The sequence below is a fragment of the Symphalangus syndactylus genome, chromosome 1, assembly GCF_028878055.3.
Source record: "Symphalangus syndactylus isolate Jambi chromosome 1, NHGRI_mSymSyn1-v2.1_pri, whole genome shotgun sequence".
NCBI classification, from domain to species: domain Eukaryota; kingdom Metazoa; phylum Chordata; class Mammalia; order Primates; family Hylobatidae; genus Symphalangus; species Symphalangus syndactylus.
The window spans coordinates 9844720-9870996 of NC_072423.2; the positions used below are offsets into that span (position 1 = coordinate 9844720).

At 47.3% G+C, this 26277-nt stretch overlaps 1 protein-coding gene and 1 long non-coding RNA gene across 5 annotated transcripts in view; both read left to right on the forward strand.

Moving 5' to 3' along the window:
• The window catches only part of MBP (myelin basic protein), a 150669-nt gene that overhangs the window by 60031 nt on the left and 64361 nt on the right, over positions 1 to 26277 (forward strand). For all 4 annotated transcript variants that reach the window (XM_055296102.2, XM_055296111.2, XM_055296120.2 and 1 more), the window contains exon 3: positions 7552 to 7639. In XM_055296102.2, the coding sequence (XP_055152077.2) occupies positions 7552 to 7639 (88 nt within the window). The remainder of the gene's footprint in view (positions 1 to 7551; positions 7640 to 26277) is intronic.
• Positions 8735 to 10363, forward strand: LOC134734747 (uncharacterized). The gene is made up of 2 exons (XR_010117853.1): positions 8735 to 9436; positions 9924 to 10363. It is a non-coding gene; the product is annotated as an uncharacterized lncRNA (long non-coding RNA).

Here is a 26277-nt window from a genome sequence, read left to right on the forward strand (position 1 = left end):
TTCTGGACTATTTTTTCCAGGATGTTTACATAATGAACAGGCTGGGAAGATAGAGAGTGTGTCTATCTGCAGCAAATAACAGGTCTTGGGAGATATAGTGTCTCCCTCTGGAGCAGGGCACTGGCATAGCTACTGACAATTCTAAAGGATTCAGGTTTCCTAGATGGGCATTCCTCCCCTGCCACTCAACCCACTGCATGCAGACAGCCACCTGGGCCCATTCACATGGCTCCTATGTGAACTGGGTATTAGGGAGCTCACGTCAAAATGGTGAAACGTCGCTACTGCTGTGAATAATAACCTGCCCTTTGTCTCTGACCCAGGAATCTCCTTCCTTCATGAGCATCCACAAAACTTAGCTTTCGAGTAGATAAAATCTCAGATGTGCCACTGTTCTTAACATAAGCCTAGTGTTGACCCTCTTTGTAAAACTAGATAATGCTGAAATTCCTTTTATAATCTAGTCTTTTTATATATATATACATACAAAATATTTATAAAAATTTAAAGAGAGCAAAAATATGTAAGATGAAAAATAAGCCAGTTTACCTCTACCTGATATCTTTGACTTTCTGGGATTGGAAATGAAATTTGCTGAACAGATTCTGGATCCTGAAAAAGTATTTGGAAGTATTGATTATCAACTAAAGTTTCATTAGAAATCCTAGAAATCTCTGATGTGGATTAATTGGAGAGGAATCTAAGACAGGGCGATGGCAGTGAGCGAAGATTCAGAAAGAGCATGTTGCTGCCAGCAAGGAGGGTGGACCATTGCTGACAATGGCCGAACAGTCCAGGCGTCCTAAAAGCAGTGAGCTTTCCTCCAGAGAAATGTGCCATTTGCAGTCCTCATAATGATGCCGCAAGATGGGGACCACTGTCCTCCTGGGGAAACCGAGGTAGGGGGAGCTTGACTTGCTTAAGATCTCACTTTGAGTAACTGCGCTGTGGGCGGCACTACATCCCACTGATGCACAATCACCTGTTTCTGCTGCCACACCAGGAGTCCTGGGCCAGAGCCCCTGAGAGGTGGCTTTGATGGTTCTGAGAAAAAATAAGGGCTTATTCTGATAACAGTGTGAAGCTAAGATGCTACTGATCTGCATTTTCAATAGTTTTGTGTGCTTCTGCAAAAAGCAGTTTCCACTTATTGAATGCTCTTCACAATGACCACATAGAAAAGTATGATTATAATGTTCATTTTAAAGCTGAGCAAACAGAGGTACAGAAAACTCAATTATTTTCCCTGTTACCCAGGCAATCAGCTTCAGAGAGCCTGAAGTCTTGGCTGTGACGCAAATAATGATTTTGATACGACGTACATGTGTTGCAGATCCTGATGCCCCCAAACCATTTTCTGCAAATATCTGGGTGGATTAGATCTGTCTACGGCAGGGAATATGGCAGAAGGTAAACAAAACTTAAAGAAATATCTGCCTTTTAGTAGCACCCCCTCCAAAATGACCTGAGGCTCAAAATATGTGTGGTGCTGTGAGAAAGAACAGGCCATATGCAGATTTGTGCATAGAAATGAGATAAGAATTATGAGGCAGGAGGTGAGGGGAGGCGGAGGGGTGTGTACGCCGGCAGAATCCTGAGCCTTTAAAGACCAAGCGGCTGGCATGTAGGTGCCACATATGACTGTGTCGCCTGTGACGTCATAGGAAGTTTCAGCTGGGTTTGTTTTGTTTGTTTGTTTTCTTTTTTAAATAAGGTCAGTCGAGTATAAGATTCAGAAGGAACGTGTTGCTTTAAGGAAGGGGGAAGACAGTTGCAACTTCTCTTGTGAAACATCCTAGGAATTTTAGAAATATGAATCACTGTGTAATTTTTCTTCTGGGAAATGTCAGAAAAAATAAATACGGTGCATTTCCTACACCATTGACACTCTCCAGTGTGACGGACAGGGCTTGGCTCGCCAAGTTTAATTGGACAGTCGCCATCTGACGTTCTGGGCTTGCTTTTCTAGCTTTATTTTTGAAGCACCCAATTTGGCTTACTACCTTATTTTCTTTGTATGCTCAGCTCCTGAGCAGGGTTTGGTGCAAGCATGGGGGGGAGCGAGTGGGTGAGTGGCAAGGTACTGAGGACACAGAACCAGACAAGACTTTTATCTGCTTCCAGGCCAGTGATTCTCCACTCAAGGCTTCAAGTGTCCAAGGAGAGAATACAGTCGTGGGTTCTTAGTTTCCGTTTCTGGTTGGGTCAGTAAAGCCCCTTCCTCATCTTTCTGTTCTGGTTATCACTGGAGACAGAAACTAAAAACCATGGCTTCAGGTTGCTAAAAGCCTAAAACAAAACAAAACAGAAGAGCAACAATAAAATAAGATGGGCTGGGCAAGCTTAGGACATCTCGGGAAATGCAGTATTTTTTAAGGGATTGAAAAATTCTCAAAATCAATTCTTACATGTGTTGAATAAAGCAGCCTGTGGTGGACCATGACTCCGAGTCTAAGATACAACTGGTTTTGCAGGTGAGAGTCACTTTGTAATATGTTTCAACACCTTCCGCTCCTGAGAAGCAGTCTCTAGTCTGAATCAGGACTTTAAGAATATGCTGTATAATGTTTGTACCAATACAAAGCAAGTGTTTTCCTCTCTCACAGCCTTTTTTGTGATGATTAGAAACTTACCCTCTGGGCCATTCCTCCTGAAATTGCTACCTCCAGACCACCAATTTTTTTTTTTTTTTTTTTGAGACGGAGTCTCGCTCTGTCGCCCAGGCTGGAGTGCAGTGGCACAGTCTCGGCTCACTGCAAGCTCCGCCTCCCGGGTTCACGCCATTCTCCTGCCTCAGCCTCTCCGAGTAGCTGGGACCACAGGCGCCCGCCACTGCGCCCGGCTAAGTTTTGTATTTTTAGTAGAGATGGGGTTTCACCGTGGTCTCCATCTCCTGACCTCGTGATCCACCCGCCTCGGCCTCCCAAAGTGCTGGGATTACAGGCGTGAGCCACCGCGCCCGGCCCAGACCACCAATCTTTTTAAAATGTAAGGCTAATTATAAGTGTATTTTCACCTACAATGTGTGTGAGAGCGTGTGTCAACGTGTGCATGTATGTGAATAGCTGTACCAAGTAGGAGATCTCTCAGACTTGGCTGAACACTCTGGCTACGCAGGAACAAGCACCTGAGTGGGGTCCTCAAAACCAACCAGGATTCCGCCCGCCGACGTCCTGGCTGTGACTGGCTTTGGGAAGTTTGACTCCATGCTATCCTTTGCTTCTCCACTGGGTTCTGATGAAGAAAACTGAATTGCACTTCCAGGTGGCGGGAGAGGGTGGACCTCTCGAGTTCCCAGGGCCCCTCCTGTCACCTGCCCCAGAGCCCCATGCAGGGCCATGCTGACCCCAGGGAAAGCTTGCCACTTAAGGGTTAGAGGTCAAGGCCGGGTAGAGGTTTTTTGTTTTTGTGTTTTTACACACAGAGAAAATGAGACTAATGACTGGTTTATAATAGATTAGGAGACTATCATTTCATTTGTTCCAAAAAAATACACTTTTTTCTCTGTCACCTTTCACCATACGTGGCGACGTCCCGAGTTGTTCGTGCTCCTTACGATGTAGGGGAATGTGTAGCTTCTAAAATTGTTATGGATAAGAAATAGATTCTTACATAGGTCAGCTCCCGCATATTTAGGCTGATGAAAAAGAAAATTGCTACAGATAGTACGAAGGAGCCATCCTTGCTTGAAATGCATGTCGACACCTGCAGTCGCAGATTCCATTTGGACTCAGATTTGGACTCTTTTGGGCAATGACGCAGGGAGGGCCTGAGCCACCAGGACCCATCCCCTCTCGTAAGTCTGAGCCCCGTCTGCAGGAAGCTCTTGTTTTATCATCACGAAAATCACATCACTTTTGACACATCATCTCCCTTATTTGTTTTGCGAGTAGACATTTTGCTGACAGGAAATGTGTTCATCATAGGGGAATATTTTATATTTTTGGAATAGCAATATTGGGTCTCAAAAAAAAACCTTATATTTGAATAGAAATTAGTCATGAAATTTCCCAGGCCCGTGTGTACTTTCTGCACACGTGCTGTGTGCCCGTATGACCTAGAGATGTTGAACCATCAGAGAGTTGAGTTGAGAAGGTGGAGAAAAAGGCGGATTTGGATTCCTGTCTGCCGTCTCACTATTCAGGGTCCACCTGTGGCCACTTTGGTGTGAGGGATAAACAGAGTGGACGCACCATCGCTATGGGACCAACGTGTGCACAAGCTGGTGCACAGGACACAAAATTCCTCTTCATGCTTATGCTGTCCCCACCCTCGAAACCAGCCTGGGAAGTGGATACAGGGAAGTGGCTGCCGCTAGGTTATCCTCCTCCACGCACTTAAAGCAAAGCGATGTGATTTAAATATCAGCTTTCATTCCACATCTGAAACGCCTCATTTCTAAGATGCGGCATTGCTCTACTCTCCAGTGAGAAGGGCTGCCCACGCCAGTGGGAGGACACTACTGGTCCCAGTGGTGTCCCGCTTGGAGACACATTAAGCATGAAGAAAATGCATCTATGACCAATAATAACGGTAGCTGAGTCTTAATTAGTTCTTAAATAACACTTATTATTCGGTAATCAGTGAAGAATATGATCTGCTCTTAGCATAGAAGCTAGATGTAAAAAAATATGACATGAATTCATAGCTGAGGAAAGACTATTGGGAAATTATTTATTTTCCAAGTTTTACTGTCTTCTAAAATTAACTGGACAGATACGAAAAGTGTACATAGCCAGCTATCTTTGGCTCCCTCTGCTGAAACAGAAATAATCCATTTTAACTATGTTTAAAAAGCTCTCTCTGGGTTCCAGGCACTGTGCTAGGCATGAGGGATAGGAAGGTGTGTAAGGCATGGTTCTTGTTCTCAAAGTGTTCACCGCATCACAGGGAGGTGAATAAAACAATGGGCTGTTCTGTGAGTTTCTGTAATAGAGACACATGCAAATCCGCAGAAGTCACAGGCTGTTGGGAGCCTGGAAGCCACGGGGGTGAGGCCAGAGGCCCCGAGGTGAGGCCCCCAAGGCTCAGCTCTGTGGTGGCGGCCACTGCTGTTTGTCTTCCCAAAGAGGCTGGGAGTGTTTATTCTGGTCCCAGGAAAGTTTCTCTCCCACCATATCTCCAGCAATGCCAGACATCAGTTTTTTTTCTAGTTGGTTGTGTTAAAAAGAAATCTCATTTTTGTTTTTCTCTGTATTTCTTTGATTACTAATGAGTTTGAACTTTCTCTGCATTTCATTGCTTATTAGTAACTGTTTCGTGGGACTGTGTGACTCGCAATCTGGAAAGCAGCAGCTTGGTTTCTACAGCGGCCAACCAGCAACAGAAGCCTGACAGGTGTACACAAAGTTACAACAAATGTAAACACCTTAATTGGCTGCTATTTGTCATTCTAGAATCAGGCAACACCTCCTTCTACAAAACAGAGCGAGTGCTCCGATGAGCCGAGCAGAGGAGGTTGGTTTATAAACAGAGACTGAGGAAAGCAGACACAGAGAACAAAATGCAGGCGGATGTGTGTGTGGTTCCAAGATGACTTCCCCATAAAGGTTAAAGCAGACGGGACTTCCTCGTCATCTGGGCTAACCCTGGCCTGCTTGGAAGTTGGGCTGTTATCTCTCCTGATCTCTCAGAAGGTCAAATAAAGATCTTCACTGGGGCTTGGCACCACACTTCATACTGGAGGCATCTGCTGGGTCCAGTGCAGGATCTCAGTCCAAACCAGTGTCCTCTTATCAATTTTATTTCACAACGTGAGCAAATTCTTCCCTCCTCAATTTTGTGCGTCCAATAACCCTGTGTTTTTTATCTGTTAATCACACCAGACGGCACTGAATTGTAGAAACAATGCCGTAAACATTGGTTGGTGGGGACCTCACCCACCCATCCCCTCCTGTCTGCCCAGGGATGGGAATGGATACACACACACACACACACACACACACACACACGACGGAGGGTTTCCACAGAGGGCTCTTAGTGACCAGGAGGCGCAGTGTAGGGCCCTGGCTGGTGTGAGCTCGAGGGCTGGACTTCTCTCCAGGAACACACAGCCTGCAGTACATAAGTGAGTCACACTAGGTCTGAATCAGACTTCAGGGTGGTCTTAATGGCTGTGCCTGCTCCTCTCTCCGGAAGGAAAAGAATGTAAAACTGAGACTATGTACATCTTGTGGTCCTGGGTTAAAGGCTCCTAGGAAATGAGAGATTGGGTGGAAAATTGGTATAAACTCAAGTGCAGAGACCAGGGTGGGGCGCTGCAGGGAGAGAAGCAGCCTCCCGGTGCTGCTGGTGGGTGGCGTCAGGACCCGCGCGGCTGCCCACAGCACTGACGCCCGCTCAGTGAAAGGCTCCAGTATGACTCATTCCTCCTCCAGAAATACTCCTTGCCCGTGTGCGTTCTGAGAAGTGAACAGGAATCAGCGCCACACGGTTAGGGTTGAAAAACACAAATGTGAACAAGCTGGATGGTAGTCGTGGAGCCTGGTGATGTGTGAACGGTAATTGAAATGCTAGCGGGCTGTGCAAGCAGCTCTGTGCGTGCCGACGTGACGTCACCTCCAGGATCCCTCTTTCCCTGGCAAAAGCAAGAAGGAGCATATCATCCACAGTGTGATGCCATTTATCTGAAGACAGAAAGGAGGGAAAAGAATACACATGTGTCATTGTCTGAAGGTGCCCAGATGATTGTGCAAAGTCTGGAAGAAGCTGGAAATGCTGGCTGCCTCCCAGAAGAGGGGGGGCATCCAGGAGACCCCGGGGTTTCAGCACACAGCCGCTGTGCACTTTCCAGAGCATTTGAATCATTCAATGTGCAAGTGTGACATTTCAAAATAGTTAAGTAAAATTGATTACAAATATATCAGGAAGCTGAACCATATCTTCTCTCTGGTGATCAAACTATGTACTGAAAATTTTAAACTCAAAAAACAAGCTCACACTGCCATTCGGGCCCCAAACGACAGGCAAAGGGAGGCCCAGGGGAGAAACTCTGAAGCCGAATATTCCCAAAGGATCAGCCGGGGGCCTGGCCCACCCCACAACAGGCTGCTTCCTCCCCTGGAATACAAAGGTGGCTCCGGACATCAGCTTCGTTTTCTGTCCCTAAAAGGGCTCATTCTCCCATCAAAGTGGTCCTGACTGGTTCCAGTTAGCCAAAGGTGTCACTGGAGAAGTAAGGCCTGGTGTCAGTTCTGCCGCACAGTGTCACTTAGAATCTGAAGCGGCAACTATGTGGGCTCACCCTTGGAATAAATGGGATGGCATGTAGCTAATTTATTTTACCTAGGCTGATATTCCAATTTTTTTGTCTAAAACTATAGCAACTGGGTCCAGAAAGTGCTTAGGTGCTTAGGCAGAGAAAATAAGCCAGAATTCAGAATCCTGCACAGAAAACCCTCCTCTGAACCAAGGCTCTATATTCTATCTTGAAAACAGATGTGAAACTGATTATCTGATAAAAAATTTATAAAGAGACAAATGCATTACAATTATTTTGTTGATAAAACAATTTATCTTAAGAAAAGGGTTTGTTGTGTTTTCTTTTTCCAGAATGGTGAAACTAACAGAGGAGAATCTGAAAAAAAGAGAAACCTGGGTGAACTTTCACGGACAACCTCAGAGGACAACGAAGTGTTTGGTAGGTGACGCAGACATCGGCAACGTGGCGCCACATGGTGACGGCATGCACCTGCACTCTCACTCGGGGAAGCCTTTGATTTTTTAATTGCATGGGTGATCTATGGATCTGTTCTCATTACTAAAAACATAGAGGCAGGGTTCATTGCTTCATGTCTGTGATCCCACACTTCATGGTGTCTATGCAGGAGGATCACTTGAGCCCAGGAGCTCAAGACCAGCCCGGGCAACATATGAGACCTTGTCGCTACAAAAAATAAAATAAATAAATTAGCCAGGTGTGGTGGCATGCACCTGTGGCCCCAGATACTTGGGAGGCTGAAGTGAGAGGATCACTTGGACCCAGGAGGTCGTGGCTGCAGGGAGTTATGATTGCTCCACTGCACTCCAGGCTGGGCAACAGAGCAAGACCCTGTCTAAAAAAAATTAAAACATCGGCTGTGTAGCTACATGGCAGATATAGCCCCTTCCTCCCCTCCTGCTATCCCTTCCCATCTCGGTTTTGTTTTTGCTTGCATGCCTTGTTTCACACGTAGACATTCAGCATTTCCAGGCTTTGCCTCACTATATGGTGTTTCTCTGATCATCTATTTGTCCAGCCCTGTGTGAGCATTGGGAAGCCTAGCAGTGCTTGTAAAAAATAACTAATGAGGAAGTGAAATTGCACCAAAGCCTGGATGCCACAGTGTTTATCTTAACCACAAAGAGTGACTCAGAAGGCATTGGGAAATAACTGTTGTCTGCAGAATTTTACTTTTTTGTATTGCCTTATTGAATATAAATTGCCTTTACATATTTTTATGGTTTGAATGTGTCCCCCACATTTCGTGTGTTGGAAGCTTAACCCCATAAATTTCTATGTTAATTGGACGTGGGGCCTTTGGGATGTAACTAGGAGCAGAGACCTAGTCATCAGGGCATTGGGGTGCACCCCTGATGAGACCAATGGCTTTGTAAGGAGAGGAAGAGAGGCCTGAGCCAGCTCTCGATCTGTGTCACCATGCGATGCCACCCACCACGTCATGGCACACTCACCAGAAGCTGAGCAGATGCCAGTGCCATGCCCTGGGACTTCCCAGCCTCAAGAACCGTAAGGAATAAATTTATTTTCTTTATAAATTATCCAGTCTCAGGTATTCAGTTATAGCAACAGAAAATGAACTAGGACATAATCTTAGCATTCATCTTTGTTTCTGCTTCCCCTGTGAGTGACTGACCATGTTCTCATTTGAGGTTTACATTAATGCGGTTGGATCCCCTTTTCCCATCATGACACTGAGGCTCAGAGACTTGCCCAAGACCACAGGGCTATGCAGGTTCTGTTACCATCAAATACACACACACACACACACACACACACACACGTATTTACAAGTATATATACAGCATGGATACAATATAACATAAAAAGGTCTCTGTACTTAGCCCTTTCCTTGCACTATCAGGATGATATAATTCCTGAAGCCCTTCCAAACGCAGCCCTCCTTCATCTTTTCAGAGAGATACTGAGTTTGGAGAGTTGTTATCTAGGATTGAATGTGAAAACTACTGGAAATGATGGAAATGCAGAATATTTCCCTCATTTCACAAACTTGGGTTGTGTTTTGATAGGAAAAGCAATACTTCTGCCTGTTGTGTTTACTGAGATGTTCCCAGGTCCTTGGACACTGGAGCAAGGCTCACATATCTGCTGAATGAACTTAGCTCCTACGTTCCAAGCCTTTCTGCCCGTGAGTGTGATGAGGAAGCAGTTCCCCAAGAGTCACCTTCAGGCCTTTGCAGCTGACGCGTGATTCAGGTTGAGTCACAACCAAGGGGGAAGTGGGAGGAGCTTGTGGTCCAGGCATCCTCATTTCATCCCACCCTGGGGGAGGCTGGCCCAGGAGGCCTCTGCACTCATTATTTAGCAGCAACAATCCCGAGTGATGCTGACCTGGAAGGGCCTGTTGAGCTGTGGGGCTTTTGCTATTGACCTTAATAATTTCCCATGCCTGACCCTTTTCTGGAGCACACAGAACTCTACTCTAAAGGCGCAGAGTGCTGAAGGAAAAGAAACTAAAATAATCTTGGCTATTAGTCTTGACTGTATAACCTTGGAGGCATATATGCAATTTCTTTTAAAATTGTAATGTACAAAGTGACTCTAAATGAGAGCAGCAGCTCCCTCCTACTTTAGGAAAAGGTCTTTCCTTGACATGATAGTAAATCCCATAAGTACATTAGGAAACCATTCTTGATGTCCTGTAAGCACAAGTCATCCGTGATCATGTGATGGTCATCTCTAGGTTCTTGGCAGCCGTTTCATCCACGCATCAGAAGAATGAGCAAGGAATGTGAGAAATGGGCAGAAAGCCATCATCCTTAGCTAACCACCTCTGCAGGACACCCAAACCTAAGATCTCTGTGAACGTCAAAAGGCAATAGTGTTGTATTTCAGCTGATAAGAGAGTCCCTGAGTGAAGACTGATGGATGCATTGAGAAGTTTGTGCCAGGCGCTGACTCTGGCACAGGTGCCATTGCTATGGTTCACACACTGAGTGCTCAAAACCACAAACAGACAACTAAAACCACGCAGCCTTCCTCCTCGTCTCTGTGAAGGCCAAAGCCAGTCATTTTCTTGGCAATCCACTTTGAAGTTTTATTTGCCCTTCATGTTCTGGTAAAAATCTCACCAAAGGATTGTTTTCAATCTAAGTAAATAACTCGTTAGAGCACACTTTCAAATATCTTCTGTGATTTTTTTTTTGACAGCTTTGTGGTTATACTTGAGACTGTTTTGCCCGTTACAAAAGGAGGAAGAAAACACTCTAAGGCACGACAACCTAGAGAAGTGAGTGTTGTCCAAACTTTGGGGAAGCAGGCCATTTTGCAGGAGACCAGTTGCTGCCAAGCGTTTTCTGACCCACACACCCACAGGCAGTGCACACACTGTCCTCCTCCTTAGAAACCAGGCAGGAAGGAAGGCAGGAGTCAGTCACCACCTCTCCTCCCACCAGAGTTGACTAATGGTGGGGCTAAACTAAAGGCGCAGGCAATTCAGTTGAGGTGAGTGAAGTCTTAGGTCTCCCTAAATTATACTAAGGAAGGAGAGGAGTGGCCAAAAGAGAGCACTACTGCCCCGGTGACTGACTGTGGTTCCTCTCAGCCAGGACAGGCATCTCAAAGGCAGGGCTGGAAGGATGTGGACGCCGTGTCATGTGTAAGCTAGTTCACTGCACACGTGCCACAGAGGAAGGATGTCCTACCGTGAAAACATCACCATCCCGCGTCTGTGTTCGCTGCATCCATTTCACGGGGCCAAGTCCTGTGTGTACAGCGTGTAAGGGCAAACCCCCATGAAGAGTCACGGGGAAAACATTCACGACTTCATTGCTCAGACAATGGAGATAGAAATATCTGTGTTTAATGTTTATTTAAAAAGTATCCATCCCAGAAACATTTAAGTACATATATTGGTGTGTGCGTGTTTTCACTCTATTTTATAAAGCTTGAGTTCAGTAGGAAAAAACACCAGGAAACAGTAAAATGTAAATAAAATTGAGAAGTCTAGATGAAGAGAAGGAAGACCACAAGCACATCAACCATGTGACAGCGGCTGCAGGGAGCCCCACGTTGCGCTCTGAGCTGCCCAAGTGGAAGGGGACCCCAGCCAGCCTGAAGTCTCTCATTTTACACAGCAGGTGGCAGAGCCCCACCACCTTTTAGCCGTGAGCTTTTGGCAGTGAATTCCTCTGTTTGTGTCTTGGTTTCCCCATACGTAAGTAGGGGTCATCATAAAATGACCTGTGAGTAGGAAACAACACATGTGTGCGTGAGGGACTCTCGCATCTCCTCGCAGTACTCAGTAAACATTGGCTAGTATTTTCAGAGAGAAGACTGCAGACACTTTTTGAAGGATACAGAGCTTTGTTTAACAAATACTAAGAACTTTTCCTGCTTAAATTTTTATCACAGATAAAGAGTCACATGGTAGTCAACGACCTCAAGGTATTTTTATAGCACATGTGGAGATTAGTTTTGTGTCGTTATTTATTGTAATAGAATTCAGTAAGAGCCAGTGGTGCAATGTGAATCTTCCGCACTGAAAGCCAGGATCTTATGATCCCTGTGTCTAGCCATCAGAGGACCTGCTATGATCCACAGACAGAATTAGAAGAACTTGGTCCCTTCCCAGAGCCAGGACTTTGATAGGCATTTCATAGCACAGAGTTCCAGGTCCCAGGCTCTGAGAAAGGCCCAGGAGGAGTTCTGAGCGGCTGGTTGCTGAGGCACTGTGTGCCTGTGTTCATTGAGGGTCAGCAGCAGCCTCAAGAGAAGACAGACTCCACCTGGGAGACAGGCAGCTGTGACCATTGGCGCTGCCATCAACTCTCAATGCAACTGGGGGTGCAGCTTCATCTCTGTGCCTCTGTTTCCTCCTCCAGAAAACAGGGTTTCCTATTGACCCTCAAGAATTGTTGCAAGGGTTCATTGAGAGAACAATTTGGCTGGGTGTGATGGCTCATGCCTGTAATCCCAGCACTTTGGGAGGCTGAGGCAGGTGGATCACCTTAGGCCAGGAGTTCGAGACCAGCCTGACCAACACAGGGAAACCACATCTCTACAAAATGAGTTGGATGTGGTAGCGCACACCTGTAATCCTGGCTACCTGGGAGGCTGAGGCAGGAGAATTGCTTGAACCCAGGAGGCAGAGGTTGCAGTGAGCTGAGATCACGCCACTGCACTCCAGCCTGGGCAACAAGAGCAAAACTCTGCCTCGAGAAAAAGAAAAAAGAGAGAGAGAGAGAACAGTTATACTCCATTACAGGATACTTTATCTTCTCTACTGCTTGAAGCCACGTTCATAAAACGAATAATGAGTGCTGCCATTCATTAGTATTTTTCATGTGCCAGTGAGGACCTGGGTCACATGTGCCATAAACATTCATTCATCATTGGCACTAGGATGTCCTGCCTATTAAATCATTTTTGAGCACCTCCAATGTGCCGTGCCATATACTGGAGGTGGAAGAGAGGGCAGGAGGTTAGAAAAAACAAAATAGAGAAATGGCGGGGCCAGCCCTGGGGAGTTCACACCGTTTGGGGGATGGTTTAACATAGAAGGACATGGAAGGAGGGCCTCAGCCACCCGAAGTGCTGGATTACAGGCGTGAGCCACCATGCCCAGCCCATAATTTGCTATCTTATTGCCACAAAGAGTCCATTCCATCTTGCCTGGAGGGCTAGGGCCTTTATTTTTACTTTACATCACTTTTCTAAGAGGCTGTTCCTGTCATATCTAACCAAGAAGCCCACCTGTCTCCCATGCCACACTTCTTTATCCCACTGCCTTATTTCATGTCCTTCACAATAGCCTTTTTGCTATTGCATTTGCATACTTAGTGTCTTTTTTCTTCCACAAATGCAAGCCTCTTGAAGGCGGGGCATCTCATATCTGTGCTGGCACTTATTTTTATTTTAATTGACTACCAAGTGGAAGCACTTAGCGCTGAAGTGGACATATCAAACGGCTTCTTAAAGGTCCATGTCTGCTTTCTGCATTTTGGTGTATTTTTACTTGTAATAATATTCCCCTGATTTTTTAAGCAAAAATATATTTATTTATAGTGTTACACATATGTTAAATTTGATTAATTAGATTAAAATTAATTAATTTTGATTTTAATAATGTAATTAAGGTTAAATTATTAGAATTAATTTAATTAATTATAAATAATTAGTGACTACTTTATAAAATTAAATTATACTTTAAATTAAATTATAATTAAACCAGCAAATTGAATTAATAATTAAAATTAATTAATGGGATTAATTGATGAACTAAAAAATAATTCAACTACCTGACAGAACTCTGTCCCATTTTCAATTTTGAATTCTGATCTTTCAGCCAACAACATCTTTCTAGGCTGTTTAATGGTCCTGTATTATCCTTTTAAATAGCTCCTTAATATTCCATGTGATTGATCAGTAATACAATCATTCCCCTATTGCTTTTCATTTTGGTTGTCTCAAGTTTCCTACTAGAAACCATGCTACAGTTGGCGCTTTGATTTGGGTGGGGCTTTTTCTTTCTTTTAATTGTTTGAATAGGCTTCAGTCAAAGTAAGTGAAACGGCTGGTGAACTGCCCTTCCCGTGTCGGAATATTCGCATTTCCCCAGGACGCTTGCATCCTGGGGCAGCCTCAGGGGGTTGTAAGCTGGTGGGCTGCGGCTGGATGTGGTGGCCCTCAGGCAGGTCTCCTTATGTCCATATGGTGGAGGTTTTTTCTTTTAATTTTGATGACATTTGGAAACGGTAAACTTTCCCATGAAAATGTCGAACTGCAGCGTCTCTGGAACGCCTGGCGGTGGCGTTCTCCCGGCTCGGCTGCAGTCGGCTGGCCGAGGAGCCCCCATCTCCAGGGCCTCCAGGTCCCCTGCGATTTTCCTCCCTCCATGGAATGAGGGGCTTGACCCGATAGGCCTGGAGCTTGAGACTTGGTCCCTAATCTGTTCGAGATTAAAATGACCCTGGGCACCATTCCAGTCACTACGGCCGCGTTCCAAGTGCGTCCACAAGTTCATTTCTTAAAGTGCTGTTTCTTCTGCTCAGGATTCTGCACGCGGGGGTGGGGGTGGTGCTGGAACAGCTGGTCCCCTGTGGGCATCGCATCAGCCGGCGGGGGGCTGGGGTCGTGCCTGGGGCTGGGGTCGTGCCTGGGGCTGGGTTCGTGCCTGGGGGCTGGGGTCGTGCCTGGGGCTAGGGTTCGTGCCTGGGGCTGGGGTCGTGCCTGGGGCTGGGGTCGTGCCTGGGGCTGGGGTTCGTGCCTGGGGCTGGGGTCGTGCCTGGGGCTGGGGTCGTGCCTGGGGCTGGGGTCTGCTGGAGGCCGTTCCCTCCCGTGCCTGGCGAGCTGTGCGGGGCGTTGGCTGGGTCCCGCCGGGCTGTCAGCCTGAACTGGTGCCCTGGGTTCTCCAGGTCTGGCCTCCCCGCAGCGTGGAGCTGGGGTCCCAGGTGGGTCCTGAGAGTGGAAGCCAGAGCGGAGCCACTTCCTGCTGTGACCCAGCCTGGGAGCGCTCGGCATCCCCGCATTCTGGCGTCCCCACCGCCCCTGAGGTAGAGTCCACGGCTGGGGAGGGGATGCCTCTTCTCCCCGAGAGTTCCTGAAGAGCCGGTGCAGCCCTGGGTGTCCTCTGCCGAACTGAAAAAACACTCCCCGCCTTCCTCAGATGTCCCCCTTCAGAATTTTCATGTAGCGTTTTTTAAAATCATTGCGTTTTTGTTTAAATTTGTTTCCAAGAAACTTCTATGAGAAAATCATTTTTTGAGATGCTATTTTTTCAAGTAATGTGTGTATTTAATGCATCCAGGTTAGTAAACTAAGCTACAAGACTTTAGTAAGTAGCTGTCGTTTCCGACGTAAAATTCCGTTTGGACCTGGCAGTGGCGGGACCTCCTCTCTCCTTGTCCTTCTTCACACACAGCCCGTGTCCTTAGAGACTGCACGGCCTTTCCGTGGGAATATTCGGTGCTAGTGTGAATGGATCGTTAATTGTGATTCCGTGGCTGCCTGAGGCCTTGTATTCCTGTCTAGACAAGCCACGAAGCCCATTTTGTGAAATAGCATCTTTGGGTTGGGTATAAATCATAGAAACAAAATCACAAATTGGGGGATGAAGGAATATTCAGATTATCTTGTCTGACCCCGCCTTGCATGTCAGATGAGGGTGCAGCTGCCAGGCAGACACTCAGGAGCAGGATCCGAGCCCAGTGCTCCCAGCCAGCCAGGGAGACCACAGCTGGTTGTTTGTGGGGCAGGGCAGTTCTCACGTCTGTCTGACAGATGTTAAACACGTGACAGTTACTTCTCCTCTGTGCATTGAAGTGCATGTTAAGGATACTTTGTATCACTAAAAACCCAAACATACTTCTGAATATTTACCCTGCTTCACTGTAGTACCCAGGCAGCTCTTGGGGGACGTGCCTCTTTCCCGTCTCAGAGGATATTTGTTTTGGGCCAAAGACCCCCTGCTTCTCAGCAGGCCAGTGGTGAAAGCTCACTTTGTGGGTGTGGGTGTGGTCAGGGCACGTGGGAAGCCGGTTCTCTCAGCAGCCTCTCCTGAGAGCTGTTGGACAAAGGTCTCAGCTTCTAGGAGTTACTTTAGTGAGGCCATGTCATTTGGTAGTTAGGACTGTGGACTCGGTTCCCCTGTGCAGATGAGGGTTGTGTGCTCAGCTGCAGGTCGCTGGGAGGACTCAGTGGTGTCAAAGAAAAGTTACCCCAGGAAGAGTGAGACAGGCAGGGAAGATGTATCCCAGACTATTGCAGTAGGAGAGAGGAGCTGAACCCGACCCTGCTGAAACAAAAGGCGGAAGGGTTTTTAAGCACTGGGGTGAGCTGGTGGGAGGATCCTGGAGGACATCGGATGGAGGCCGGTTGGTGCAGTCAGGACAGCAATGTTTGCAGATTAGCACCTGCCACATTTAGGCCCCTGCCTCCCGTGGGGACTGGGAGCTGAGGGTGCTGTCTTCCTTGTTGGTCACATTTCAAAGGCTCCTGGGTCCTTCGAGAAGACAGAGCTGGGCAGTGAACTGGGCAAGAGGCCAGGAAAGGGCTGATGTCTCGAAGGGACAGAGACAGAATTTATAGTGGCAAGTTTTCTAGAGATAAGGAAGTTGGGGCCGAGAGTCCTACAAAACCTGTTCAAGGTTTAACCCCCCTGATGGGAATGGCAAGGCTGTCTGGGCCAATGGTCATTTCATGCCTCCGGTTTAGAGCAGCACCCAGCCCCTACGGGCACAGGAGACATCAACAGTGTGTTCCCCAAAACTTCTGCAGACCCAGCCCCGGGCGCACGGGGTCACTGATAACAGGAAATGCACTGCCAGCGGCCTCACTGCCATGTGCTGGCACAAATGCACGCAGGTGCTGCCTGCCCTTCATCCACATGGTGACTGGAGCGCAGCACGCTTAGCCGTGACACCACAGAGCCGCAGGGATGTGTAAGAGTAGTTGGGGAGAGGGAGCCTCACTTCGTTGTTTTTTTTTTCCTTTCTAAAAATTCCAACAGCTGCTCTAAAACCTTAATTATTCCAACCAAGTTTCTGGAACCACTGAGTTTCTGGGAATGTCTGGGCTGGCAAAGTCACCAGCTGTGTTTGGAAAGACATTTCCAATGGGGTTGAACTCTCCAATGTGAATGAACTTTTCTTGTCGTGACCTCACTGTCTGTAATGAGGGCTTCCTGATTGCCGTTTGCTTTACCTGAAAACAAAACAGAGGCCAAACACCACCTTATTTAAAGCAAGAATGGAAGTTATACTCTGAAAGATAGCAGCCCACCAGCAGATGTGAAAAGCAATTACTAGGTGAAAGAAAGAAAGAGAGAGAAAGAGAGAAGAAAGAAAGAGAAGAAATAAAGAAGGAAAGAAAGAAAGAAAGAGAAAGGAGAAAGAAAGAGAAGAAATAAGGAAAGAAAGAAAAGAAAGAAAAAGGAAAGAAAGAAAGAAAAGAAAAAGAAAGAAAGAAAGGAAAGAAAGAAAGAGAAAGAAAGAAAACTGAGCCCATTTTAAGCGCAGTTCATCTTTCCCAGCCAGGGGCGATGGCAGAGGTGGCACTGGGCTGGGAGGGAACAGCCACCCATGCACCTCCTGGGTCAGGGGTTGGGCTTTAGGGATGTGGGTTCTAGAAGTTTACAGTTATGTGCCCCCTACTCTGGGTATTTTATCAGTTGGTACAAAGCCACTTCCTCCCAGGGCAGGACACTCTCTCACCAGCTCAGCTCAGCTCCTTCCTGCCTCTGGGTTTCTGCTGACCTTGCTCCTCCCACACAGAGGCTGTGCTGGAGTTGCAGCAAAGCTGCCTGCTGTTTTCTCTACCACAGAAGGCGGTACAGACGCGGGGCCCAGCAGCAGCAGGCGGCGCTGCCGTTCCTCTGTCTCCATCCATGATGTGCCCGCCCAGAAGGTTCTCTTCTCCTAACTCCCGGGGCCTCCTAAAGCAAACTCATTATTACTTCCCATGGTTTGCATACCTTTATGTTGCTGAATTCCATAGAATGTTGACATTTAAATGTGTGTGTGCGTGAAAGTCCCTCACCTTCTCCTCTGGGCTTTCTGTGCCAAAGGTCATTTTCCGGATAAAACGAAATAGATCACCTGGAGATCACAGTGGCAGAGCAGGAGAAAACAGGATGTGTGCATGGTGACATCACCCGCTGCTAACAGGAACTGGAACTTGAGATGTGTGCATGGTGACATCACCCGCCGCTAACAGGAACTGGAACTTGAGATGTGTGCATGGTGACATCACCCGCCGCTAACAGGGATTGCAACTTGAGATCTCCCCTTATCCAGGTACAAAATGAGGAGCACTATGTCTATGTCTTTGTTGAGAGCACTGATGGCTGATTATGCCAAGGACCCAGGGAAGCTCCAGTACTTAGCAGGCACCTCTCCCATCACCAAGGCTCAAGCCCTCCTCTGCCCAGCTGGGTTATTAAGTGGGTCCCAGCCTCCATCCTGATCCGTCCCTGTTGGTTCTCCCTGCCAGCTAGCTGCTGAGCACCTCGCTCCCTGCTCAAAGCCCCTCCACCTGTTCCCCAGGGGCCTTTCCAACCCCCATCTCCTGCAGCCCCTCCCTCCCGCAGCCTCCTGGGTGTGGCTGAAGCACAGGCTCTGCCTTCCTCCTTCAGTCCTTGCCCAGATATGCGGGGGCGAGCTCTTCACTCCGTGTCCCTTCTCGTTGACATCTCCCACTTAGAAGTGCAGCTGTGTCAGCGCAGGTGGGCTCTGCAGGCCTGCCAGAGGAGCTCCTAAATCTCCGAGGCTCAAGGTGATGTCCACTCACATCACAGCTCAGCGAGGGCCAGGCGGCTCTCCATCCAGTGTGCCTGGGAGAGCCCTGTGGCTTGCACGTAGAGTCTCCGCCATCGGAGGGCAGGGCGGGGAGGGACCGGGAGGACAGCCCAAGGGCCAAGCACCCTGCAGGCCAGGCCGAGGGGCAGTCATCGCGTCCACTCGAGTTCTGATGGCCAGAAGCATCATGCGGCCCCAACTCGAGGAGGGGGCCAAGAGGAAGAAGGACGCAGAGTGGGGCAGTACGGTCACCTCTGTCACAGTCCCTGACTATGTTGTTTATTGTCCGAGCCCCGACTCCGGATGGAAGGTGAGCCCCATGAAGGCAGGGACATCTGTCTGTTTTGTTCGCCGAGCTATCCCAGGACCAAAGGCAGGCCCGGCTCATGGGACGAGCTTCATCAATATTTGCTGGATGACTGAGTGACAGGTGGGACACCCGTCGTTCCTGCTGCTCTCTCCTGTCCTGTCTCAAATACTTCATTTGCACATGGCAGTGTTCCACATAAAATGCCAGCAGACAGTGTGCCCGAGGCCTGAACTCTTCCCTGTAAGGAATTCTGCCTGTATGCTGCAGCTCAGCAAGTGATGCGCAGAAGTGCCCGCAGCTCGTGCATCAGAGTGTGTGTGTGTGTAAGGGTACCTGTGTGTGCTTTGTGATGTGTGCACATAGCATGTGGGGTGCACACTATAGAAATGCTGTTCCAACTGACAAAATGTCCTGGAACTCGACAGATGCTTTTGTTCTTTGAAATTAGGGTGAGACTCTGAAACCACAGCCAGCCCCTGTAGTGGAGTGTACCAGCTGACGCTGGCGTCTTGGCTGCGGAGGCTGAGGACAGAGCTCAGTCCCGACCCAGCTGAGTGTGCAAATGTCCAGCTTCAGTGTGCCCCTTGGCTGCACCTGCAGTGGGGCCCCTGCCCACCCCTCCCCTGAAGCAGCCACCCTGAGGACAGGTGCAGGGAAGTGGGAAGCAGCCATGTCACTGCAGATGTGGCCACCCTCAGCCAGGGCTCCTATCAATAAGCCATCTGGTGTTGAGCTCCCTGGAGACACATGAGCCTGTGCTGTTGTTTCCCTCTCTGCTCCTGGGACAGCCACGCTGGCCTATCACAGGGACGCGGCATTGGTTGGCTTCTTTTGGAGCCTTCTATTTAGCAGGAAACCAAAAGTTCCCCTTTTTCAAATGATCCAGGGCAGGCAGCTGAGGTCTAGCATAGGCTCACACCCATGTTCCCCAAAACCTTTCCAGTGGCTCCACAGGAGGGAGTAGGTTAGGACGGCAAGGGCACAGCACCCACAGGGACAGCGCCCCTGAAGTCCGCCCCGGGGGTGTACATGGCGTGAGGGGGCCCCTGCTGAGTGGAGAAGAGTGCGGGCTCGGGGACTCGGGCCTGGTGTTGCTGGGCTGGCAGGGTACTTCCCATCAGAAGTCACAAATCCCAAGGTGAGGATAGTGGCCGCGTTCCCACGGGGGATTATTCCAGATGAGCACGTGGATGGGTGGGGGACACTGCTCGGTAGGTCCTCTGAGCTTGCCGGGATATACAGCGAGCACAGACACTCATAAATCATAGCTGCATTCGCTTAAAGTTTGTTTCCTGTGCACTTACCCCTAAGCGATCCTGGCCTTCAAAAATAAAAATGCACTGCTAAGAGTCACTTAGGGTCATCAGAGCCACAATGGGACAACTGAAAGATTCCCAGAACAAAGAGGGAATACAAACCTTACAATGGCACAAATAGCAGCTGTGATGGGCTCTGGCCAGTGGGGCGGCCATGCGTCCAGCTCGGGACCCGGGGAGCTCAGACAAAGGGGTCCCTACTCACGGATGCCCCCATCCAAGGACCCCTTTGCCTTACCCCTCGATCAGAATGCTGCTGATCACTTATGTCTGTTGGGTCTTGGATCCCCAATTTGAAAGCACTTCTATTTGGTTTCCATAAGTAAAAGTTCACATTTGTGATTTCACCTCACAGCCTGAATTTGTGATTGGAACTTGGGGCTCTGTTGTGTGGCTGTGTTGTGTGGCTGTTGGATCGCCCCGCTCCTTCCGCCATTCCTGGTCGGGTGGACTTTGGCACGTCGGAGGAAGACTCTGGCTCAGAGCGCACAGTCTCAGGAGGGCAGCTTGCACTCCCAGGCCTTCTCCAGCCTCCTCCTCCTGCAGTGGTGCCGCACGGCTTCACCATAACCTTTTTTTAAGATGCCTTTTTCCCACTTGTTCCAATGAGAGAAGGGCATGTCCCCGGGTTTCTCAGATGAATCCTTCAGGAGCTGGGCCTCGCTTCTACCAAGAACATTTTAGCATCAACATTGTGTAATTTGAAGAAATAAGGTGTTAAAAAAAGGGAAAATGAAGCCCACTGTTAGATGCAGGTTTAGCAAAGTGCACCCCCACTCACACTCTTACCCCTGGTCTTCACGCATCAAACTGAACCCCATCACTCTCACACCACTGCTTTCCATATTCATTCCGACCTTTCTTCTTCTCCCTGGAAGGTGTTAAATTTGATGTATCAGGAAAGGTGCTGGTAATTATTATTCCTAAGCTCTCCTTCCACATGTGGAAGAACCCTCAACTCTTCTTAGTGATAAGAGTTCAGTGAAAATCGGGTCCTTGGTTCAGCCCCACTTCTGCACTGGGTCTCGGTTTCGGAGCAGCCTGGCCAGCATGGTGAAACCCCATCTGTTGCTGCAGAGGCATTTAGATCCTGACCTCACCCTCCCCAGAGGAGCCCAGTCCAGAGGCCCAGAAGCAGCCCCAGGTGGGCTCTGTGGGGCAGCCTCTCCTTAACTGTTGAACGGTTAATTCGCTGTGAGCCAGGCCCACAGCGGTGGGTGGGTTTTAAAATAAACAATGGATGTGACCATTTAAGTAGACTTACTTTTATCATTAGAGAGGTACAAAGCAATTGAGAGATGCCCACATCATTCGCCCGAAAGTGAAAGGTGAGGAGCTCGTAATTTGGGCACACTGAAATGGGAACGTTTCATGAGGTTGACTTTTTGTATCTGGGCAATTTTTATTTCAAGGCTACAATACAATCATTTTCCACAATAATAAAATTTACACCGGAAGGCTATCCTCCCTTTCTTCTTCTGACAGGAAGAGCCCCACCTAGATAATAGAATCTTACATGTTATTTTACCTAAAGTTTACCATTACCTAAATATTTTTATTAAAATTGCTTTTAAAATTATGTCTTCATGTTCCATTTCTTTTTCCTGGGGTCTTCATTAATAACCAAAAACACCAAAGGCAAATATTATAATTAGTGGTCCCCATGACTAGAACTGGACACCATAATAATTTGCCCTGGGTAGGAGGAGAGAGTGGCAGGAGGCTTCCCTTGAGATGATTGAGACATGCTCCTTAATACTAAGGTAATAGGGTGGGGTGTGGTGGCTCACGCCTGTAATCCCAGCACTTTGGGAGGCCAAGGCAGGAGGATCACCTGAGGTCAGGAGTTCGAGACCAGCCTGACCAATGTGGTGAAACCCCATCTCTACTAAAAATACAAAAATTAGCCGGGCGTGGTGGTGCACACCTGTAATCCCAGCTACTCAGGAGGCTGAGGCAGAAGAATTGCTTGAACCCAGGAGGCAGAGGTTGCAGTGAGTTGAGATCACACCACTGCACTCCAGCCTGGGTACTTCAGTCTCAGAGTGAGACTCTGTCTCAAAAAAAACAACAACAACAACAACTAAAGGTTACTTCTAAAATGCTTTTCTGTACTCTAGGGAAATTTTATTTGTGAAAATGTTGTCCATCTTTCTCAAAGCAAGAAACTTTCAACTACAGTGAAATGAGATTTCACACACACTCATGCACACTCACACTCAGCCTCATACACTCAACATTTGCACAGTCTCACACTCATACTTGTACACACTCAAACACTAACTCGTACACACACACACAGGCAGAGTGACAACTGCACCCCCATTGGTGGCAATCACCCTGACACGTGCACTCAAGATTCAGGGACTGTTGTGCAGAGGTACAGGCGCAGGGTGGAGGGAATCACACAGACAAGGCGTTGGTCCGTGCAGTGGCTCAGCTCCCACTGTGCCCAGTGGAGTTGCACTGGGAGGCGTCTTCACGGTGGTTTTCCTGCAGGCAATTGTTTGCCTATACCTAAAGATAAACGGGCTTTAGTAATTTCAGTAAGATTAAAAGGATAGAATCTCCTAAGAATTCGCCTGGTAGATCAAAATATTGCTTTGCTTTGTTTTTTGTTTGTTTGGTTGGTTGGTTTTGTTTTTGATGAGAAAGAGCATTTACACAGCTTAACCTTGAGTGTTACTGCCAGTGTTTCTCTTCTTGAGTGGCGGATCCAGCAGTGGCTCTTCTGATACAGAGGAGTCTGCCAAATTGTTTCCAGGGATGCGGTCAAATCCTCAGAATCACTGTTGCTCACTTTAATTAAGATTGAGGCCAGGTGTGGTGACTCACGCCTGTAATTCCAGCACTTTGGGAGTCCGAGGCGGGCAGATCACTTGAGCTCTGGAGTTCAAGATCAGCCTGGCCAGCATGGTGAAACCCCATCTGCACTAAAAATACAAAAATTAGCTGGGCGTGATGGCATGTGCCTGTAATTCCGGCTACTGGGGAAGCTGAGGGAGGAGAACCACTTGAATCTGGGAGACACAGGTTGCAGTGAGCCAAGATCACGCCATTGCACTCCAGCCTGGGTGACAGAGCAAGACTCCTTCTCAAAAATAATAAATAAATTAATAGAACATTTCAGTAGTACCCACGAGGCACACAGCTCAGTTAGGGCAACGAAGAAAGAACCGCCCTTGTAAACAGCTAGTACCGTGGCAAGCTACAGGCTTCAGCAAAGTTTGTATAGGAAAAAAAGCATATAATCTAATATTTAAAATATAAATAGCAAGCTATTTTGTGTTTCAGAGCTTTAGTTTATCTCCAAAAATTATTTTAAAATACTTAGTTTTGGTATCTACTTTTGCAACTGCATCTCTCCAGTGAGCGCCTCAGTCAGCAGAAGACATTGCTTTGCCAAATGCGTCTCTATGAGTCAAAACTGAACAAGTTTGGAAATGTTTCCATAGAACAAGAATGATTTTTAGACACGTGATTTCTTGAAGTTAAGAGATGAACAAGAATTTGGAATAGCATTACTCAAAGAAAACTTGTCATTTTTGTCCTTGCTGTCGACATTCTACCAAGAACATCAGCAATCACAAACTCTACACTTAGTAAAAAATTAAAATAGCACTTGTTTCCATAGTCACAAAAGTGCTCTTTGTTTTGGGAGTTTAAAATGATCATTAGGGCTGATTGCAGTGGCTCATGCCTGTAATCCTAGCACTTTGGGAGGCTGAGGCAGGCGGATCACTTGAGGTCAAGAGTTCAAGACCAGCCTGGCCAACATGGTGAAACCCCATCTCTACTAAAAATACACAAATTGGCCGGGTGTGGTGACTGGCGCCTGTAGTCCCAACTACTCAGGAAGCTGAGGCAGGTGAATTGCTTGAATCCGGGAGGCAAAAGTTGCAGTGAGCTGAGATTGCACCATTGCACTCCCTCCTGGGCCACAGGGCAAGACTCCATCTCAAAAAAAAAAAAGAAAGAAAAGAAAAATAAAAAATAAAATGATAATTAGTTATCCATATCCGATGATGAGTAAATAAAATAAATCCACATGTGACCAAAAGTAATTATCTAGAACGACAGGATTATGTAATGACACTTATTCTTTTCCTAATAATAAATAAATCTGAGCATGAAATATGCAAATAGGCAAAATACTCCTCCCAAACCAATGAGGCAAATCTTCCAGGTCCCATTTCAGCTACCTCAGATAGCTTTGGACTCTCCACTTGCAGGAATTCCAAAAGAAACAGAATATAAAGTGAGCCTTTTCTTCATTAGGGTGTGAAAGAGACCCAGCTATAAGCATGTTCTCCAACACAGATTCCATCTTCATCATGCATCAAAGCTTTTTATTATTTTGAAATAAAACTTATTCCACAAATACTTATTGAACAATGTTTATAACCAAGAATCAGCATCAGGCAGGAGTACAGCAGTGAACAAAACAGATTAAAAACCCTGCCCTCATAGAGATTATTCTTGACCTGGGTTCAAATCCCAACCCTAGTGCTTAATCCACGTGTTTAATGTTTTTTTATTTGATCTATTTGATCCTCAGTTTTTCCATCTATAAAATGGAGATTATAAAACCTACAGAGATTGGCTGGGCATGGTGGCTTGTGCCTGTAATCTCAACAGTTTGGGAGGCCAAGGTGGGAGGATCACCTGAGGTCAGGAGTTCAAGACCAGCCTGACCAAAATGGTGAAACCCCATCTCAACTAAAAGTACAAAAATTAGCCAGCTGTGGTGGTGGGCACCTGTAATCCCACGTACTCAGGAGGCTGAGACAGGAGAATTGCTTGAACCCAGGAGGCGGAGGTTGCAGTGAGCCAAGATCGCACCACTGCACTCCAGCAACACTGCACTCCAGCCTGGGTGACAGAGTAAGACTCCGTCTCAAAAAAACAACAACAAAAAGAACCTACCTGCAAAGATTGTTAGGGAGGCATAAAGTCAGATGCCAATAAAAGGCCTCGCACAGTGGTCTATGAGTGATGAGCTTTCATTTTTCTCTCCTCCAATCGGACCTCTTCCTTCCACCGCCACCTCCTTAATCATAAAAAAAAAACAGTTTCCTATGACAATGGCCCAGCTTTCCTTCTACCTCTGCACAGTCCTCAGAACGCTGCTAGGGCTGGAAGCCCAAGGTCCTCTTTCAGGTGAAGATGAGGAAACAGGAGCAGGTACCATGACTGCCCACCCCCTGCCTACAGCTGTCTTCTTGCTGGGACACTGTGTGTGGAGGGAGGGCCTTCCCAGTGGAGATTCCAAGGGGGTCAAAAGAGAGACGCTTTGGGGGGTCAAAACAGACACTTCTCTTATTTAAATGTTTAATTCCAAAATTGATAATTGGCCTGTTTTTTACTGGCATTGCATAATCGTCACAGTTTTGAAAATTATTTGATTTCTAGCTTTGGGGTGAATTGGTCTTAGTGGTACTATGATATCATTGTATTTCCGCACAGGATCTCCCTCTGAAGATTAATAGATCTAATTCCTTGATTGCATAATACATACATTATTCACTGGCAGGTTCTGGTAAATAATCAGTTCATTTGCTGGCATTTGGAATTAAATATTAAATATATCTCGGGTTCTCCCACTGGCCTTAAAAATAGGATTGAGTATACCGTCTTTATCTTCTGATGTATCTTCTGTTTTGTTGAAAAGTTATGTTAAAGCAACAAAACAGCAAAATGAAAACGGATTTAATTGCTTTTATGTTGTAACAAGCTTAGTGAGATCATTTACAAACACAGAGTTCAGCCATTTTCAGCGTACACATTAACGGTTTTTAGTGTATTCCCAGAATTGTGCAACCATCGTGATCTAACCTTAGAACATTTTCACCACCCCAGCAAGAACGCCTGGAACCACTAGACGTCCTTCTCCGTTTTCTTCCCCCACACGTCTCACCCCAGCCCCCGACCACTGCGAATCTACTTTCCGTGCCTGTGGATTCGTGTGTCCTGGATTCTTCCTGTAAATGCGTGGTGTTTTGTGGCTGGCGTCTTTCACTTCACGCAATGCTGGTAGGGTTCATCATGGAGTAGCGCACGCTAGTGCTGTGTTCCTCCTTACGACGGGAGGATATTCTATTGTGTGTGCACATCACAGTCAGCTCATCCACGCATCAGCTCGTGGATGCTCCGGTGGCTGGACCCTTCGGCTCTCAT